The 21,015-nt window shown below is 31.5% G+C and overlaps 3 protein-coding genes across 4 annotated transcripts; all 3 read left to right on the forward strand.

Moving 5' to 3' along the window:
- Positions 1 to 2,607: 2,607 nt before the first annotated feature.
- Positions 2,608 to 4,494, forward strand: LOC107949388 (casparian strip membrane protein 2). Its single transcript, XM_016884076.2, has 3 exons — positions 2,608 to 3,013; positions 3,442 to 3,565; positions 3,953 to 4,494. The coding sequence occupies exons 1-3, from the start codon at positions 2,727 to 2,729 to the stop codon at positions 4,166 to 4,168; spliced, it is 627 nt and encodes a 208-aa protein (XP_016739565.2). The 5' UTR covers positions 2,608 to 2,726; the 3' UTR covers positions 4,169 to 4,494.
- Positions 4,495 to 6,800: 2,306 nt separating this feature from the next.
- Positions 6,801 to 10,503, forward strand: LOC107949044 (mRNA-decapping enzyme-like protein). Of its 2 annotated transcripts, none has more exons than XM_016883753.2 (8): positions 6,801 to 7,181; positions 7,265 to 7,305; positions 7,398 to 7,447; positions 7,669 to 7,813; positions 7,967 to 8,023; positions 8,589 to 8,715; positions 9,682 to 10,143; positions 10,224 to 10,503. In XM_016883753.2, the coding sequence occupies exons 1-8, from the start codon at positions 7,017 to 7,019 to the stop codon at positions 10,278 to 10,280; spliced, it is 1,104 nt and encodes a 367-aa protein (XP_016739242.1). In that variant the 5' UTR covers positions 6,801 to 7,016; the 3' UTR covers positions 10,281 to 10,503. The 2 variants fall into 2 exon arrangements, with proteins under 2 accessions (XP_016739242.1, XP_040931434.1); XM_041075500.1 differs by having other exon boundaries at positions 6,807 to 7,181; positions 7,386 to 7,447.
- Positions 10,504 to 11,566: 1,063 nt separating this feature from the next.
- On the forward strand, positions 11,567 to 15,326 carry LOC107949045 (protein phosphatase 1 regulatory subunit 7). The gene is made up of 10 exons (XM_016883754.2): positions 11,567 to 11,801; positions 11,898 to 11,969; positions 12,063 to 12,155; positions 12,245 to 12,326; positions 12,420 to 12,476; positions 13,201 to 13,265; positions 13,355 to 13,450; positions 13,588 to 13,674; positions 14,164 to 14,244; positions 14,359 to 15,326. Exons 1-10 carry the CDS (start codon positions 11,703 to 11,705, stop codon positions 15,046 to 15,048), a joined length of 1,422 nt encoding a protein of 473 aa, XP_016739243.1. The 5' UTR covers positions 11,567 to 11,702; the 3' UTR covers positions 15,049 to 15,326.
- The last annotated feature ends 5,689 nt before the right edge of the window (positions 15,327 to 21,015 follow it).

The raw sequence follows: 21,015 nt of genomic DNA on the forward strand, positions 1-21,015 counted from the left end.
ATTTCAATTATACACATTTAAATAACTGAATACATCAATGTATTTTTATATTGGATAAATATAATTATTTGTATATACAATATATAAATATAAAATGATACTATTTAATAATTTGAAAAAATAGGAGCAATTTAAAATTTCATGTATAAAATTATACAAAATCAAAGTTCATATATAATTTTGAATTATATCCCTTGCTTTTATTTCTTAATATAATGTTTAATACATCATATTAAAGTAATTGTACAATATTAAAATATTGTATTTTTGTAATAAAGTTAATCACAAACTGCAATGAGTCAAGACCTAATTTTAAATTTTTTTTAAGCTCGAGATTATCTCACCAAGCCAACCTATTTCATTGTGTTTAAAACAATAATAAAATATTTTTTTGTTTAAATTAAAATATATAAATGTTAATGTAAATTTATTTTTATATATTTTATTATTTTAAATAATAAAATACGTTTGTTTGGTTTAAGGTTAAAAATATAGGCCCAAATTATAAGTCATAATTAGGAGCTTTTATCTTCCTTAGTGATATGTGACTATGGTGTTCCAACTTTAGGAGTGCAACTTCCATTGACTTTAGTAACAAGTGGTACCTAATCCATTACTACTGTTATCGATGCCTTCTTGTCGATGTATTTTATAAAGACTATTAAAACAACGTTTAGTCTTTAAATTTTGATAATTTTTTTAGTTTAGTTTTTAAACTTTTTTTTACATTTGTTTTGGAATTTGACAATTTTTTTTTAGTTTTGGTCATGCGATCGTGTGTTATTCTGAAATTATGTCACATTACCATCTAAAAAATCATAATTATTCTATTAAAAAATTTAAGTTATGACATAGTACAATTTTAGAGTGTTACGACATCATATAGACAAAAACCAAAATTACAAAAGTTGTCAAATTTCAAAATAAATATAAATAAAAAAAATTTAAATATCAAATTAAGAAAAATTGACAAGTCCAAAGATTAAATGTTGCTTTATCCCGAAATTCTAATGGCATTAGGCTGTTTATACTTAAACAATTTGGGTGTTGAAGAAGATATGGGCCAAATGGAGATAAGAGGTGGTGAAAGACATGTTGGACCAGATGAAGATGATTTGGGTGCTCACACTTTTATTAGAGATAATATTGTTTTTTAACATTAATTTTATTATAGATTTTTATTATATATTTTTTATATAGTGTCTAAAATTATTTATAGTCCCTCTCCAACTCTTAAATAGGAGGATAATTCGTTTCAACATACTCGAACCTGCGTCCTCTTGCACTGACAACAATATCAATACCAATCGAACTAAGACTCAATCGACTATTAAAGATAATATTATTGAATCGACAAAATTATTAAATGACATCTAAATAATTCAAATCCAACATACATCAGACAACAAATGTCCTCATATAGAGACCAATGAGCGATTCTATGTGCTACCTATTGGTCAACCTATGAACATGCTTAAAAACAACCAAATCAAAATAAGAACCAAAGATTTGACTCTACAACGAAAAGAGCCACAGTACAACTATTTAACTTAGCCAGTAAAGCATAATTGTCAGATTCAACGGTGATGTATATAAAACCATGCTCCTTAGCTAGAGTAAGTGCGCCGGTGACGGCAAAGGCCCACATCCAAGAGCGCAACAAAGGCTCCCTCCATGCTCTACGCACAGCCTAAGTGGACCAGAACATTGTTGAAAATGGAACATATTAAAGTTTTTAGAATTGGATCGATGATTGAACCATTAAATCATCGATTTTTAGTTTGATTAGTTCAACCAATCTAATCAGTTTGTTCAATTCAATTGAATAAATTACTAAAAAAAATTAAAGAAATAGAGAAATAAAAAAAGTATATTAACTCAAAAGAAAAAGGAAAAAAAAGGGTTAATTATATAATTAGTTACCCAACTATTAGCATATTTCTGTTTTTGTTACCAGACCATAAAAGTTTTTATTTTCGTCACTAATATTATCATTTATTTCGATTTTGGGCACCATCTATTAAATCAAAAATGGAAATAATGACATGGCTTTTTTAATTAATATAATTATATATTTAATTCTCAATACTTATATATTCTATCAATTTAATCATTATTCTAGATAATCCAACAAATATAACCCAAAGACAATAACCAAGCGTTCCTATTAATAGTTGAAAATCATAAAATTATATGTTGAAATGAAATGTGAAAATTTTATATGTACTAGAATTGGAAATCTAGCTGCAATTCTACCTGATCAATTTCTCCCGAGAAACAACCAGTATTAGGATTTTTAACTAGAATTGCAGCGATCTTTGTTTCGGTTTTAGAACTTTGGTACCAAATTGAACATTAAAATCGAAATAACGTATCAAATAGTATATTAACCCGAAACCCGAAAGAAAAAGGAAAAAAAAATTGAAACATATCAACTTAGTGAAGCTGTTACTAACAACTACTGACTACATCTTCCATGAATTGATATCCTTCAGCAAAATCTTCACATTTTCGCATGAAATTGTTGAAAATGGAGCAAGTTAAGATCACCAGGCAACAACTCCAATCTATATGCACTAAAATGGTCGTACCAAATATATATATATTATCAAAGATACCTCTAACTATATATATAAATATACACCACTAGATATCTTCATTCCATTCATCTTTACAACATATATCTCTCTCTTTGTTCTTTATTTCCTTGCAATATCATCTCTCTAATGGCGACGGATAAAAGTGGTGAGACAGCAATCAACATGGCGGAGACAAAAGCCAGTGCTAAAGGAACAGCCCCATTGTTAAACTCTTCGAAAGCTGTCGCCGCCGTAGAACCACCGAACCGAGGAGCGAAAAAAGGGCTCGCTGTTGGCGACTTTGTATTAAGACTGTGCGCACTTGGAGCCGCCCTCGGCGCAACTGTAGCAATGGGGACTGCCGATCAACTTCTCCCTTTTTTCACTCAATTCCTCCAGTTCGAAGCTCAGTACGATGATTTCGATACTTTCCGGTATGTATTTTATTTATTTGTATATTGAAGTGTTAAAAGTATTGAGATTTTTATACTAAAAGTCAGATTATATTGTAAATAAATTATTATATGTTAGATCAAAGAGTAAATGTGTTCTTTTTATTTAAAATTTCATCTATTTCTATTCTTAGAAATCGGTGTGGCTGAAGAAATAACCAAATAATGACACATTGCATGCCACGTGTACCTTATGTGACATATAGAGACCAGTTTTTAAAAGTAAAAATAAATGAATTTTTAAAAAAATAGTAAATTTACTCTTTAATCTAACGTGCATAAATTATTTTGTTTTTTTTATCAGAAAAAATAAAATTTAAAACAAGTTTTAGTACAAGATCCTGAATGGTAATTTTATTATATCTAAAACATTGGATTATTTGATATATATATTGACTATAATTATACAGGTTTTTCGTGATGGCACTTGGCATTGTTTCTTGTTATCTTCTCCTTTCATTGCCACTCTCCATAATCTGCATCATTCGTCCACTTGCAACAACGCCAAGGCTCTCCCTTGTCATCTTTGATTCCGTAAGACCAACTCACTATATATATATATATATTTTTTTTCAGGGCTAAATTGTTATAAACTTCTAATGTTATAATACTATGTCAAATAGATTATTCCGTCAACTTTGCCGTCAATTAAGGTTTAATTTTTAATTTAGATATTTAAAACACGTGGATAAATTTATAAAACACGTGTATATTTATTGCATGAATTTGAAGTGAAATGATTTTTTTTATCGCACTTGATCTTGTTGTTTTAAATATATTTTAGGTAAGATTCGCTAAACAAAGTAGATTTTCTTCGCACACGAATCAAAAATAGTATTAAATTAGTGGGTATAATGTCTTTGGTTGTTATGATGGTTATTTTATGGTTTTGAAGGATAATTATTTGTTGGATTGCTGCAGATGATGGCGGCTTTAACCATAGCTGCAGGTTCGGCTTCTGCATCGATGGTGTATTTGGCTCATAACGGGAACGATGACGTGAATTGGCTTCCTTTTTGTCAACAATTTGGTGATTTTTGCCAAAGTGCAAGTGGAGCAGTGATAGGTTCTCTATTAGCTGCTGCCCTCCTCGTGATTATAATTATCCTTTCAGCTTTTGCTCTAAAAAGAAACTGAGAAACTCACACATATAAAGAAAAGGTAAGAGTAAGATGGAGCTCATATATTATGCGTCGAATTATATTTTACTCCTTCTACTAAAATAAATAAGATTAGTCTTTGTACATTAGATTAAAGAGTAAACTGGTTCTTTTGTTAAAAATTCCATCTATTTTTATTGTTAAAATTTGATTCCTATGCATTAGATACATGTGGTACAACACATATTATTACATGGTTATTTCGTTAGTCTTGTCAGTTTTTAACAACACAAATAGATGGAATTGTTAACTGAAAGGACCGATTTATTTTTTAATCTAATGTACAATTACTAATTTACTCAATTTTTTAGTAAATGGTGCAAAAGGGTATCTTCGTAATACTTTTATCAAAAAAAAATTCTATTGTTACAACATTAAAATTTGATATTAAAGAAAGAGAAGGTTGATGATCAAATTGCATTGGTTTCTAAATAGTGTGTTGTGGAAAGTATTAGAATGATTTCATTTGCTTTTTGGTGTGTAATTTTATGTTGCAACATTTTAAGGTGAAATTTTTACATTTGACATATCCTCCTCACATGGGATAACTTTCATCTTTAATTCATTAAATTGAATTGGGTCGAATCGATTTAACTTAAATAAAATCGTCTAGTAGATTTTTTGAATTATTTAGTTAAGGCAATCAATTTCAAGTTTATTTGTTTGGTTTTCGATTTTGAATTTCCAAATTGAATAAACTAATTTATCTTTTAATTAATAAAACATGCTCAAATTTAAAAGTATGTAAAAATCTGAACTTGAAAAAGTTTTAGCCCATAATAATGCAAGCACGAGAAAGTTCAAGCTAGAAAAAGTTTTGAACTTGAGAAAGTTTGAACTCGTAATGATTCGAGCTCGAGATCAATATGATTTGGTTTCAAGATAGATTCAATTTAAAACTCTAATTTATAACTAAATAAACAATTTTACATTGTCTTACGTGACATTTTTTATCTAATGAAAAACGGTGATGTACAAAAACCAAAGTAGCCAGTTGTTGGTATTGGTTCGAATCCGTACCGAGATGTCTTGGTGTATCGTTTCAAAGTTATCGATGTTTTTAATTATTTTTCATATATATATATTTATATTTTATAAATTATATATACATTTAAATATTTTCATATATGTTTTTAATCTAATTTCATAATAAATTATATATTATTCTAATAAAAATAAATTATATATCATCTTTACACGTAAATATATCATAATTACATCCATATAAATATATTTATACTTAGTTTTAAAATTATTAATTTGGTGCAATAATTTAATTTAATAGCTTTTAATTTTCAATATAATTATAGAAGAAGAAAATGGTTAAGATAAAAAAAATAGTTTAAAATATTAAACTTTTGTACCAAACGGTATGGGTCAATATGCACCAATATTGAAGAAAATGGGCTGAAACACATTGAAATGACCAAAGCGCACCAAAATTTTGACTAGAATGATACGTACCAACTAGTACGACCAGTTTCGGTATAATATTGACTATCATAACTAAAATGCTTGACAGATTTTCAAAACTACACATTAACTTAAGTTTAACATGTAATTTATACATACAATTTTATTTTGTGCAATTTTAGACATGCAATTAAAATTTTTTAACGCAATTATTGATATAGCATCATTTTACGTTTTATATATTTCATACATAAATAATTATATTCATCTAATATAAATGTAAATTGATGTGTTTGTTTAAATGTATATAGCTGAATCAAAAATCAAAATTTCATCTATACATTTGAACCACAATCAAAGTTTAATGCGTATAATTGTACAAAAGTAAAATGTATGTATCAAATTGAACATTAAATCAAACTTTATATATAATCTTGAGATTTATCCCAAATAAAAAAAAAGGTTGCTGATAGGAATAGCATTCAATTTTTTCTATTTGTTATTATTATTATTATTATTAAATCAATTTAACCAACCATAATTTACAAAAACCACCCGACTAAACTAGAGCTCAAGTATCGATGTGAGTGAATTGATTGATTAATTGACTTTAGTTACTGGAATTGGATAATATATATTTACGTTGTATATTATAATTTATAAATATATGTTAAATAATTAAAAATTAAATTAAGTCAATTTTTGGTCGAGTTAGTTGAAAATTTAAAAATCAATAACCGACTGAAATAATCAACAAAATCAAACGCATAACCAAAAAAACTACCTAAATTGAAATCGACTAAATAAATTAGATCCGTTTAGTCAAATTTCTTGATTTTTGCTCAAAACTACTTTCCCCTAATTATAGGTAGAGGTGTTCATGTACCTAGTACCGACTTAGCTTGATTGGCCTAGCCCCTTTAGGCTAAGTTTAGGTTTATATTTTCCAACCCTAAATGACTCAACCTACCCTAGCCTATTTTATTGTTTATAAATAATAAATAATAAATAATAAATTATATTAATATTTAAATATTTTTATAATTAATTTTAAAAATAAAAATTTTAAATAATAAAATGCGGATCTAAATGGGCCGAACACACCCAAAATAAATTTAAAGTGAGGCTCAACCCGACCCCACTCAACTCCATCCAATCGAACAAATAAACAAATAGCTTGCGTAAGAAGCTGAGTTTGGCTTTTACTATTCACATTTTTGCCTTCCATTGTCCCTTTTATCGTCGTTTATTCCCTCGTTCATTCTCTCTCTCTCTCAATTAAAAATAAGAATTTTAATACTAATTTTCGTTCCACATTACAATTTATCCCAATAAGGGCGAAAACGGCGTTCAAATCTAGCTAGGGTTTCTCAATTTAATTTCTTAAAAATCATTTTGGAAAAAGATCCAAAATGTCGCAGCCGCAATTCGGGAAATTAATGCCTAATCTTGATCAACAAAGCACGAAACTCCTCAATTTAACGGTTCTCCGTCGCATCGACCCTTTCGTCGAAGAAATTCTTATCACCGCTGCTCATGTCGCCTTCTATGAGTTCAACATCGACCTTAGCCAATGGGTAATAGGCTAATTTCCATTTTTTTATAGCCCTTTTTGTTAATTTAAAAACTAAATTTTGCTTCTCTTTTGTTGTTTCTGCAGAGTCGAAAAGATGTCGAAGGATCTCTTTTTGTTGTCAAGAGGTAACTTTGAAAGCGAATTTTTTTTAATATTTTAAATTTCTACTTTTTCAATTTTTTTTAATTTAAGATATTTATTTCGGTTTGCAATTCAGGAATACGCAGCCTAGGTTTCAGTTTATTGTGATGAATAGACGCAATACTGGTTAGTTCAATGCGATTCTTGATCTTCTTGTATCGGTGCACTTAAATCGTGAAAATTGCTTGATTTGATTTTTACAAATTGCAATTACTGCCTTTTTTGGTTTCTTGATTTATTATATAATATGTTCTATAATCGATCTTTTTTTTTTTTTTCAATTTTTGGTTAGAATGATGATTAAACTAAGAAAAATAGTCTCTTAAGAAGAAAGTTTTTATTAATAGATAATTTGGTGGAAAACCTCTTGGGAGATTTCGAGTATGAAGTTCAGGATAAATATCTACTATACCGCAATGCTTCTCAGGAAATAAATGGTATTTGGTTCTATGATGCACATGAACTCGAGGAGGTTGCGAATCTTTTTAGCAGGTACTGATAGTTTTTGTCATTTCTTTTGCTCTTTATGTTTTTGGTTGCCAAATTCGGGTCATTGGTTTTTTTGTGTATGTGTGTGTTTGATGAAAAATTTATGATGTTTTTTATCGCTTATTTGTGCCATTTTATGTGCTTTGGCATCTTCAGGATTCTTACTGCATACTCAAAGGTTCCCCAGAAGTCAAAGGCAACATCAACAAAAGGGTAAGCATTATAGTAATATATTCCCCGCATTTCTATTAGCATTTTGCTTAGTTATCAGTATATACATCATCGAGTTGAAATGTCTCTCGACTTTTAGTACCTTATAATTGTGATATTTGAGTTCTTCAATCATCATTGCAGTTTTAAAGCACAAGAAATTACTTCATTAGTTATATTCTGCCACTACTTAACTTATTTGATTGTCTTCTTTGACCATATCCATCACCATCCTTAAGAGATGTTAATGTTTTTGATGTTTTCTAAATTGCCTTACTTGAATCTATTCTCGTAGTGGACTCTCAACCCTTCGATTTTTTCTTCTACCAAATAGGTGCTGGATTATTGTATTTTTTGTTATTCTCAGTGTTTGTTTTGGTTTTGTTTAGTATTTGAGTTTCTGCCTAATTTTCAAGCTTTCTTTTTTCAACCGGTAAAATTTAAACTGTGATGAGTGGTAATTATTCCAATTGTTATGTTATCATATTTGCTTGTAAGCTTCCAATCTGATCCAGGTTTCCTTCCTTTTTTGCCAATTTCCAAGTAACAATATTAATCACAAATGCAGTGAGTTTGAAGAACTGGAAGCTGTCTCAACAATGGCCATCATGGATGGTCCCTTGGAGCCATCATCATCAACTGCACCCAGTGTCGCAGATGTCCCTGATGACCCTGCCTTTGTGAATTTCTTCAGTGTATGCATTTTTCTGTTCAACTTCTGCCCACTGATTACATGCAATACATTCCAGTACATGTAGAAAATTTCATGTGACCCTATCACTATAATTTTATCTTCTCGTGGGTTGCTTTGTCGTAAACTGGGCTTTATCATGACTGATCGTTTGTACTTAGTTAATGAATGTCTTCTCCTTTGCTTTCACTGCTAAGATAGGCTGTAGTTAAGTGTCGTAGGATAGCACATCAAATCTAATTGCTTAGTGAATCATGTTTATTATAAGGAGGTGATGGGTAAAAATATCATGAAGGTCCCTGTACTAGATGAGAGATTGTTTTTTGCCCCTTTACTTAAAAAAGGGGAAAATTATTCCCTATACTTTAGATCAAAGAGCAAATTGGTTCTTTCTGTTAAACATTTCATCCATTTCTTATTTAAAACTGGCATGGCTAACAGAATAACCAAGTAATAACACGTTGTTGACGTACAAAAACCAGTTTTTAATAGTAAAATGGATGGAATTTTCAACAGAAGGACCAATTTACTCTTTGATCTAATGTATAGGGACTAATTTGCCCATTTTTTGAATAGAGAAGGCAAAATGCAATCTGACTCCTAGTATAAGAGCCTCTATGGTACTTTTACCGGAGATGATGGCTTCCTATCTCATGAATTATGTTTAATATATTGTCAAGTATTTTCCGTAGTCCATTCTCTGTTTCTGCATGTCTGAAGCTTATCCGCTAAGATAAATGAACAAGCATTGGTTTTTTTCTTTATTTTTATGGCCCTCTTATTTTATTAGATATCACAATTAAAAGAAAGAACAAGTCAACATGCATTAAGGGCTAAGCGGTATCATTATTAAATGGTTGATTTGATTAAATTGTTTTTGGTAGAGGCTCTGAAGTGTACACATATTGGGTATTGGTACAACATTTATTTATCAGTGCTTATATCTTGGTCCTTTTGTTACATGTTGCAGACAGCTATGACCATTGGAAATGCTTCAAAGACATCGAATTTTGGACAACCATACCAATGTTCTGCTGCAATGCCTGCACCTTCGAACCCACCCATTGTTGCGTCCCCTACAGTGCCAGCTTTGCATTTGCCATATCCTCTATCGTCTTCTACTCCATTGATGCCACTACTTGATACCCCTGAATCTGGAAGCAATCATACTAATCTCGTAAAGCCCTCGACGTTCTTTTTGCATCCTTCCTCTTCTTCACAGATATTGCCACCTGTCTCTACATCTTCACCGACTGCTTCTCTACTTAACCCTCCTCTGAGTCTACAACGCCCACATGGTGCTCCACTGCTCCAACCTTTTCCACCGCCTGCTCCCTCACCATCACTCACGCCTGCTCCCGTTCCCACGCACAACTATGGTTTAAATATCAGTAGAGAAAAAGTTCGAGATGCACTTTTGGCTCTCATTCAGGTAAGTTTACCATCCATCAGCAATGTACCATCATTTACTCGTTTTTCCTGTGCATCTAACCAACTTTGCATGTTTTTCAGGACAATCAATTCATTGACATGGTCCACCGAGCACTTCTAAATGCTCATCATTCTTGACCACCAAATAAAAAATGCTGGTATTAAACTTTTTTTTTTTTTGGCTATAGTTTTGTTTTTGGGGTCTATTGTTTTAGGTGGTTTTGGTTGGTCCTCCTTTAGTCACCCTTAACTAGAAGTTAAAAACGCAAAACTCTATCAAATTGTCTTCGTCAATGGATTTGGTTGGTGCTGGTGTTATTATTCATTATAGTATATACATATAATATGATTCTGATTTTTACCTGGTTAGTGTAAATCAACTGTATCTATCTATATCTTATTTAAGCTACTAATTTAACTGGTCTCATGAGTCAATCGGGGATTAATTCAGTTGAGAAATTATTAAAATACTTTTTATATATAAAATAAGTTATATGATTATGAGGGTTTTTATCTTTTTATATAAAATCAATAAAAATTTACACATGGTGATACAATGAATTTTAAATTTTAAATTTACCATTTCAATTAAAGTTTCATTTAATTTTTCTTTACTTGCTTCATGTTTCAATATATTCCTTTATGTTTTTTTTTAAATAAATTTTAATTATAACTTTTTAAAGTTATTTTCATTAATTTAGATCTAAATTATTTATATTTTAGATCATGAAAATTATAAATTAAATAAAAAAATAAATTTAAGTAATGATTGAGTTAAAATCGAGCTGAATTTGAATGGTGTTCAATTTTCTTGGTTATTTTCCTCGGCCATAGTGAGGACACACTAGTGTATCCCAAATCTTTGATTGGGTTAATTAAAACAAGTCTAAATTGTAGATTTTGAATTTGGTGTGGATACCATTTAAAAAGAAAAATGCTAGCAAAATTATTATCATAATTACCAAGTAACTATAATCAGGGAAATTTAATGAGTAATTTTACATTCTAACAATCAAATATATGTCCCTTCAATTGCTTCAACGGCTAAAGCCATTTTCACCTTTTAAGGAGGGTGGCATTGAAATAAACTGATATTTTTAAAATCCGTGTCAGTCTAATTATAATATTAGCTCTTTAGTAATTGAAATTTAATCTATGTGACATAATTTAATTCCTTAACTTCTATAATATTATTAACTAAGTTTCAAACTGGATTAAATGAAAATTTTATTATTATTTCGCCACACAATTAAAGTCATGAAAATCTAATCAAATCATGTTTAACAAATATTAAATTTGCATTTTAACCCGATGCCTAGAGTTATTTAAAAAAATCACGTCACTCTAAAACTATCTTAAATTAAAGTAAAACGATTAAATTTAAATATTATTATAATAGAGCGACTAAAAATCAAAATTAAACCAATACTTTTTATCTAAGGAGCCCGACCCGACTCGACCGGACCAGTTCCTTTGGCCCATTCAGAATCTGCTTCGATGCCCTAAAAGAAAAACCAGTACACTGTTATTGCCGCCAAAAGAACTAGGTTTGCATCCGCCATGGCTCGCTTGACCAAAGAACATGTCTTGAAAGACGAGAAGACACATGATCCCGCCACCATCACTTCCCTCTCTCTTTCCCACAAAGCTCTCTCCGATGTACACCTCCGCCGCCGTTCCTCTTTCTCTCATCGCCTTCCGGTTCCTCTTCGTCTAATCTCTACTCTATTTTTTTTTCTATTTTCTTTTTAACAGGTTTCTTGCTTGGCTGAATTCGAAAACTTGGAAAGACTCGACCTTGCTTTTAACAATCTCACTTCGCTCCAGGTTTTTTTTTTCATTTCCTGCTTCCGTACACTTATTTAAGTAATTTTTTAAAAAAATGAAATGTGATTTCAATTTTAAATTTCAATTTTATAGGGATTGAAGTCTTGTGTTAACTTGAAATGGTTATCAGTTGTTCAAAACAAATTACAAACATTAGAAGGAATCGAAGGACTCACTAAGCTCACTGTAAGTTTTTAAAGCTCACTTGTGTTTTTTTTTTAAATTCCTAATTAAATTGAATCAAATTTAAGATTCGATTTTGGTTTTTAAATTAGGTGTTGAATGCTGGCAAAAATAAGCTTAGATCAACGGAAGAGGTTAAGCCTCTTGTTAATTTACGCGCATTAATTCTGAATGGTAAGATTTTGTTATAAAAAAAATTGTATCACTTTGCGTTTATTCTTTATTTTTTTGATATTTGTTAATCTCATTGTTTCTTGCGCCGTGTAGATAATGAGATTGTTTCCATTTGTGGACTCGATGATATGAAAGATTTGAACACTCTTGGTATGAATTCGTAATCTTAAATGATCGTGTTTCAAAAGTTAACTTAGTTTGCATTTTGTGTTTGAAATTGAAGTTTGAGATCAAAGTTGTTAAGAATATGGTCTGTATATTTGGGAGCCGAGTGTTGGGATGGTAAGTACTTCCCGATTAGTATGAATTCGTAATCTTAAACCATCACGATTCGAAAGTTAACTTAGTTTGCATTGTGTTTCGAAATCGAATTTTGATATCAAAGTTGTTAAGAATACAGTTCTGTTTATTTGGGAGTGGAGTGTTGGGATGGGAATTACTTCCTGATTGGTATGAATTTGTAATCATAAATGATCGTGTTTCGAATGTTAACTAGGTTTGCATTTTGTGTTCGAAATCGAAGTTTGAGTTTGAAGTTGTTAAGAATATTGGGAGTGGAGTGTTGGAATGGGAAGTACTTCCCGATTGGTATGAATTCGTAATCATAAATGATCGTGTTTCAGATGTTAACTTGGTTTGCATTTTGTGTTTGAAATCGAAGATAGAATCTGGTTCTGTTTATTCTGGAGCGGAGTGTTGGGATGGGAGGTACTTCCCGATTAACATCTCTAAGCATGCTTATAGTCATTCCATTATCTGACCTCGTTTCTCTATTCTTTGCACTACTCGATCTCACAACCTCTAAGCTGGTGCTTTAGAAATCACTTACATGATTTTAACTCGGATTATATCTCTGTCTGAAATTTTCCTTCAGTACTTTCTAGGAATCCAATCACAGAAATTGGCAATTCTCTTGTCAAGCTGAAATCTATCACAAAGGTATTGAATCGTTCTGTTATTCATATATATCTTATACAATTTAACTTGATTATTACTCCTAAAACTTTTTTGATGTCTCTTGGTTCTAGTTCTCTGCCTCTAATTGCCAAATTCAAGCTATCGAGTCGTCACTCAAGTGCTGCGTTGAATTAAAAGAGCTTCGACTCGCTCACAATGATATCAAGGTAAGTTCTTTTACACAATGACTATCCGAGTAAAGCATGTTCTATTACTGATTTCAGCTTCTCTGATGTATCGATTAGATGCTTTTGTTATTATTTCCTATATACGTACCTACTGTTCACATGTGTGAATTGTCCAGAGTCTCCCGTCGGAGCTGTCTTGTAATAAAAAGCTTCAAAATTTGGACTTGGGAAATAATTTAATCTCTCAATGGTCGGAATTGAAGGTTTGTAGCAACCTAAAATAATTTATTTTTCCCCGATTCTATGATTTTTTTTTTCATGGAAATGCATGTTCTAGGTAAAAGTATCATGGAGCCTCTTATGCTAGGAGTTGGATTGCATTTTGCCCTCTCTACTCAAAAAATGGGTAAATTAGTCCCTGTATGTTAGATAAAAAAGTAAACTGGTCATTCTGTTAAAAATTTCATCTATTTCTATTGTTAAAATTTGGTCATTATATATTAGCATAAGGTACGTGTGCCACACCATGTGTCTTTGTCTAGTTATCCCATTAGTCACACCAGTTTTTAACAGTACAAATGGATGAATTTAACAAAATAACCAGTTTGCTCTCTAATTTAACATACAGGGACTAATTTGCCCATTTTTTTGAGTGGAGGGCTCAAAATGCAATCTGACTTCTAGTACAGGGATCTCTGTGGTACTTTTACCGCGTTTTCTGCTTTGTTTGTTGACTACCAACTGAAAAACAGGCACTGGATTCATTAGTCCATCTGAAGAATCTCAACCTACAAGGAAATCCCATAGCCGAAAAAGATAAATTGGCTAAGAAGGTAAGCATGTTTTGGCTCGTAGAAATTTTCTTCTTGTATTATTTGAATATGTGTTTGTTTAGGTTCTTCTCGTCTTAGTCTCTTGATATGATTTCCGGAACAACAATGCTGCAGGTTAAAAGGTTACTGCCTAACTTACACATATTCAATGCAAGACCAATTGATAAAAGCATAAAAAACAAAGAGGGTGAGATCGTCAACATTGCTTTGCATAGTACAGATATTCACATGGAGGAGAAAACAGGTCGGAAAAGAAAAAGGAATCCCGAATTTCTGGTGTCGGTTGAGAAACAAGACGTTAATCATGATAGTAATGCTACTGCTTTTGATACCGAGAAAGAATCGAAGAGGAAAAAGAAGAAAGGAAACGACAAACTGACAGAAGTTCCCGTTGCTGAGGACGATGTCGTCGTTGAAAAGGAAGAAAAGAAGAAAAAACCGAAGGTCGAACGAAAAGGAGGGAAAACAAATGGTAAGTTCTCAACTTCAATGCACGAGGATGGTACCACGGGTGAAGAGAAACCGAAGAAGAAGAAGAAACTAGAGAAACGGGCTGAACTAGACATTATCGACGATGCAGGTGCCTCGTTCACAGAGCTGTTTGCAACTGATGTTGCTGATCCGATACATGATGGTAAAAGGAAGATAGTCGATAGAGCAAATCAAGATACAAAATCGTCTGATAGCTTAGTTACCTACCCTGTGAAAAAGAAAAAAAGTAAACATGCAGTGCTTGCGGAACTTGAGCTGACCCCAGCAATTGAAGTCGGAATGGGTGGCGCGTCAACTTGGGGTGACGAGTGAAGCCGGAATCAAGTTATTTGAGGTAAATTTTTTGCTAAACTTTCCAACGCCTTGGGTGAATTTTGGTTTCACTTTTATCTTTGCCATTTATGTACTAGTTTTTCTTTTACGAAAATAAAAAAGTATTTTCAGTCAGTTTCTTCAAATATATATTATTTATTATAGATGAGGTATGCTTATTAGCAGAGGTGGTGATAGCTGAGTCGAGTTGGTTTCAGGCTAAGTTTATGGATGATGTAAATATACTTTATTTGATATAAATTTCACAATATATATCATCCAAGCTCATCTATATTTATATTTTTAAGTGATTAACTTAAGCATATTTTAGACTCTTTCATATTTTTTAAAAAATGTTATTTTTTAATATAACTTTTCATATTTCATATGATTTTTTATTAATATTTTAAATTTAGACATCTGTATTGTATTATTAGACATTTAGTTTTATGTGATATAAATTATATAATATATATAAAAATATAAAACAGATAGTGCTCAAGCATAGCACGAATTTCAAACAATCTTATTTTTTTCTTCAAATTCATTTTTCAAATATAACTGAATCCTCCCCATTCAATTCATTGATCATAATTTGTAGGTTAAATTTTACTATTCATCCTTGGTACTTCATAGAAGTTATGAAATTAGTCTCCAATTTTAATCTTTGTATTTTTAAAATTTTAAAATTTGAGTTCTCATCAAACGTTAATTATTACATATTAAGTTATGCAATTTTTAAAATTTGATGTGTCAAACATATTATTATATTTGTAATGTCATATCAATTTATTATTTTCATATATTACTTATTACAAATCAAGTTAATAGAATAATGATTGTTATTTGTGTTAATATTGAAATTTTAAATTTTGAAAAATATAGGGACTTAATCCAATTGAAGTGTATGAACCAATTTTACAATTTTTCATATAGTACATGACTAGTAATTAAATTTAATCAAATAAATTTAATCGTTTTTGTTTGGGTTAGAACTAAAATTTTAAAATTTCTAAAAGTGCATAGAATAAAATTAATGAAATTAAGTATAATGACTAAATCTAAAACTTTTATAAAATATAAAGACTAATAGTAAAATTTAACCTAATTTAAACCATAGTCAAACAGATCCAATCGAAGTATCCAACTTACACTAAACATTGTTATGATGTATGATAAAAGACTCGATTTGTAAATTGAATTAACAAAACCTAATAGCAAAAACACCCATCCAGGGACCAATTACAATAGCCATTTCTGTACTTAATCATAAAATTATAAAATTTAGAGAAACATTTTTAGAAAAATATTTTTGTCAGAGTTGTGAGATCTCAAAAGGCAAGATTTTGCATCTTTTGGTCACAAAACACATTTCAACTACACAAATTAATTACTAAGATAAAAATTTAACTTGTAACACTTCCGATCTGGTTTAGGAGTTTCGACTAAGTTGAATGCGTTACATTGATTATCGAAGTGATCCAGTAAAACCATTCTTTTGCTTGAGTTGATTTGTATGAAAATCGCTCTTTTGTTTTTAATAAAGCATTCATTAGTTAAATTGTTTTTACTTATTAAATGAATTACAAAATTTATTAATGTGAAGTTTTGGGAAAAAGGGTTAAGGCTAAAAATGCTTATCAAAACTTAAGGTATTGGTAAAGCAACGGAAAACATTATTAAGAATAATAGTTTTCTAAACCAAATAGCACGTAATTATCTGAGTATTAACTAAGTAACATGCTTAAAATTAATAAGCTAAATAATCCAAAACCTAAGATATAAAAGAAAGAAAGAATTAATAATTATAAACCCAAAACGATGGGAAATTTTAATGGAAACTTTAAAATAATAATAAAAGAAAAACGAGTTGCTAGTTCGAGGTTCTGTGTTACTTGAAAGGTAAGAAAAAGGGGGAGTGAGTTTATGACAACTCAGTGTGAGTCTAATTTTTAAATTACTACTTATAATTGTACAAACAATGAAGCATTCACTTTATAGAAACATAGCAATTAAGCATAATGTAGGGAACAATCAGTAAATCAATGCATGAACAGATTATACTTACGATGCAATGTAATTATGATTTCAAGTCCGCACCAATCTATCCTATCCGCCCTCAAGCATCGCTTGACACACCAAAACACATGCCAAAAACTTACCATCCCGGATTTCCTGGTGACAATGGGCATTCACTTATCACTTTCTGTAACGCCCCAATTTTCGGGAATTCTGTGAATGTTGGCAAAATTTCATGCTTTAATTTTGTCATTTGTGAGTGAAATTATGAAATAGGACCTATGTGAAAATGTTTGAAAATGCTATAGGCTAAATTGAAGTGACCAAATAAATAGGAGTGCAAAATAGGAGGATTTGCATGACAAACCTCCCATTTTACATGAAGTGGCCAGCCATCATGTTGTAGACAAAATGTGCACTTGATATCCATAATTTATGGTACAAATTGATACAAATTGATAATAGGTTAGGTAAATATTCCATGATAATAGGTTAGGTAAATGTTTCATGATAATGGGTTAGGTAAATGTTTCATGATAAGAATTTCATGTCTTTTGTATTAAAGAATTAAATGGATGAAATATGAAGTTTTATTAAAAGAAAAAGGGGTGAAAAGAACAAAGTTTTGTCCATCTTTGTTCATCATAGCTGAAAGTTAGAGAAGAGAAAGGAGAGGAGAAAGCTCTTGAGTATTCGGTCATTAGGAGGAGGAAAATTGAAGGTAAGTTCTTGGTACCTTGTTTCTATTTTGAGGTTCATGAGTTCTTCTTGATTCTACCTTAACTCTTGAAGCATATTTTGGTTTTTGGTTGTGTTGTGAGCATTTGGTCATGAATTAAAATGAAGGGAATGGTTGTTGTTTCATGTTCTTTTGATGAAAAATGGAAGATAGGTGAAGTTGAGCCAAACAAATGAGCATGCATGTGCCTTAGATGCTAAGGGGAAAAATCGGCTAACATGTTGTGCTTTAAAATGATGAAATGGAGACTATACTTAAGTAAACTCATAGATATGTGATGATTGATTGGTGATATACATGTTTAAATAACATGCATGCAAGTTATGTGTGAAAGAGTGATTTGGTAATAAATCTGCTTGGGACAGCAGCAGTAATGTGACTTTGGAAAATCACCATAAATTGTGGGAGATTAGTTAGAAGCTGCATAAATTATGTAATTAAAGCTTAATGAGTCTAGTTTCAAATGGAATAAACGAGAACATATTTTGAATTCTGTACAATGAGAAATTTGATTCGTAATGAAGAGTGGTCAGATTAGTCAAACAGTGAAACATGGGAAAGTTTGAGAAAAATCTGGTATTGATTGGCTAAACCAAAAATTCTGAAAATTTTATGGATAGAATATATATGAGTCTATTTTTAGAGAAAATTAACAGAACTTGATTTGGAGTTTCATAGCTCCAGTTATAAATAATTTAGTGACTGTTGCTCAGGAAGACAGCTTGCAGTGAAATTATGATTATGTGGTAAACATTGACAAAAATTTGTTAATGAGTTGCTTATTGATTTCTTATAAGCTTACAATGATCTGTAGGGGTGGTTGGCCGAATATTGTAAGGGGTTAATACGTAGTTTGTATTTGAATAGTTAGATTAACGTGTTAGTAATCCAATTGTAGGCGGTTCGTGTGTGAATCTCGTCAGCATATCGTCGCAAACAGGTGTGTAACTAACACCCTCTTTCTTAGTCTGGATCGGCAAAGGTTGAAAAGTCGAAATGCTGAAAACCGGTATTTTATAGATTTGCGAGTGTGCGAATGCTCGTGAGGTAAATCGATTAATGTTTTTGGTAAGCTGCAAAATTTGGACTGCAAAGTGCATGATTTCTGTGCCCTAGATATTTTTGGGCTTAATGGGCCAAAATTAGAATGATGGGCCAACGGGCCCAATTCGGTAAGAACCCTCGGTACGTGATTCTGTTAGTACGTGAAAAGTAGGAATATGCATGAAAAACCCTAAAATAGATAAATTACTGAAATACCTTTAAAAGTGGAAAATTTACAGTTTTACCCCTAGTAGATAAATTACCGAAATACCCCTAGGGTTAAATTGACCTAAATGCATGTTTGACTGTTGTTATTTACTGCATGCCATGTTGTTATTATCTGATGCATGGGATTGGGATATTGACGGAGGAAGTACTGAAAGTGGCTTGTCCACGTACTGGAGGCTTTGCCTCAATTTACTATTAACTGAGCAGCAAGGCTGCAACTGTGGAGTGTTGGGTTGGGTGGGTTGAGCTATTCCCCACATGGAGTGTATGGCTGGTACGGGTGGAGTGTAGTGGTTGGTGGGTTGAGTAGTCTTCCCAAATGGGCTTGCATATGTTTACTGATGTTGCATGTATTTTGAAATGGGCCTATGGGCCATACTGTTATCTGAATAAGGGGCTAAGGCCCAATTTATTGTAATCTGAAAAGGGCTCTGGCCCAGTACCACTGTTACCTGAATGGGCTTAGGCCCAATAGGCTTGAGCTGACTTGGGCTTTGAATGAGTTTTTCTTACACACTGAGTTTCCCCAAACTCACCCCTTTTATTTTCATCCACGCAGGAAATCCCCAACCATAGTGGGCTTGGAGCTGTGAGGGAATTCGGAGTGGCCACCCGTTCTGGAAGTTTGATTTTCTTCTGGTGAACTGGACATCCTTTTATTTACGTTTGAAGTTTTGGGTTTTTAAATGTAATAAGGCCGCTTAATTATTTTTAATGGTTTTAATATGTATTACTAAGATAGGTATTACTTATTTTAACTGTTGAAATTGGATAGCTTTAGGGCGTGTTTTCAAAAACAACAGTTGATTTCAAAATAACACGACAACAAGCAAAGCTTCTGCAATGAAAGTATTTTCCAAAATTAACCACTTTTCCTAAAAATGACTTAATCAAATCGGTTTCCTAGAAATATCCATGACGTTAAGGTGTGGCAATGGCGGTATGCATGTCTAGGATTGGATCCGAAGGGAGTTTGGTACTTAAGCAGTCCGATGGACTCACCACCTCTTTTCCAGTTTCCTACCTGGTGCACAGCTTCCATTCACTTTAACCTTTAATGAAATTATCTTTTAAAACATCAAGTACGATTTTCTGGACTTAGAATGGAATTTTTTTTTTTACGTTTTTGATGTGGCATGCCGGCCATAACGTCTGGGCCGGGTTTGGGGTGCTACATTTTCTCCTATGGAACTCTTTTGTCTTTCAAACCCAATTTCATTTAATTATACACATATACTCAACATATCATGCTATTTATCATTAATTGATCCTATGCTTGTCCAACACATTTAGTATTTCATACTATCGTTTAATGACGTGTATTCATGTAATCATTCATATCAATTTCATAGATATACAATTTCTTCATTCAAACTAAAAACTTGTAACAATATATTGAAATTAGATTGTTTGTCATGCTTGTTTGACTAACACATACATAACAGGTTCTCATATAGGGTTCACATGTATAGGGGGTTTGCATGCATCAAGGTTCGCACATAAAGAGTTTGCACTTAAAGGTTTGCACAAGTAAGCATGCGAGGTTCACATGGTAAACTAGGTAGGGTTTACATGTTTAGACATGTAAGGTTTGCATATTAAATAGGTAGGGTTCACATGGTAAATAGGGTTCGCATGTTAAACATGTAAGGTTTTGCGAAAATATATACCAAGAGATCGCATGTTAAATCCTATATGGTTTTGCATATAGGTTCTCATACATGTGTTTCCACATATCAACTACAGTTCGCCTAATAGGGGTTCGCCTATAGGAGTTCACATAAAGGGGGTTCGCCTATTAATTTAATTATTACATATTAAGTTATGCTATTTTTAAAATTTGATGTGTCAAACATATTATTATATGTGTGTTGACACAATTTTTTTGACATGAAAAACGGGGTTGACTTGGGTTTTGAAAAAAGAAACGGGAGTCG

This window comes from Gossypium hirsutum, chromosome A08 (genome assembly GCF_007990345.1).
Source record: "Gossypium hirsutum isolate 1008001.06 chromosome A08, Gossypium_hirsutum_v2.1, whole genome shotgun sequence".
In the NCBI taxonomy this organism is placed as follows: domain Eukaryota; kingdom Viridiplantae; phylum Streptophyta; class Magnoliopsida; order Malvales; family Malvaceae; genus Gossypium; species Gossypium hirsutum.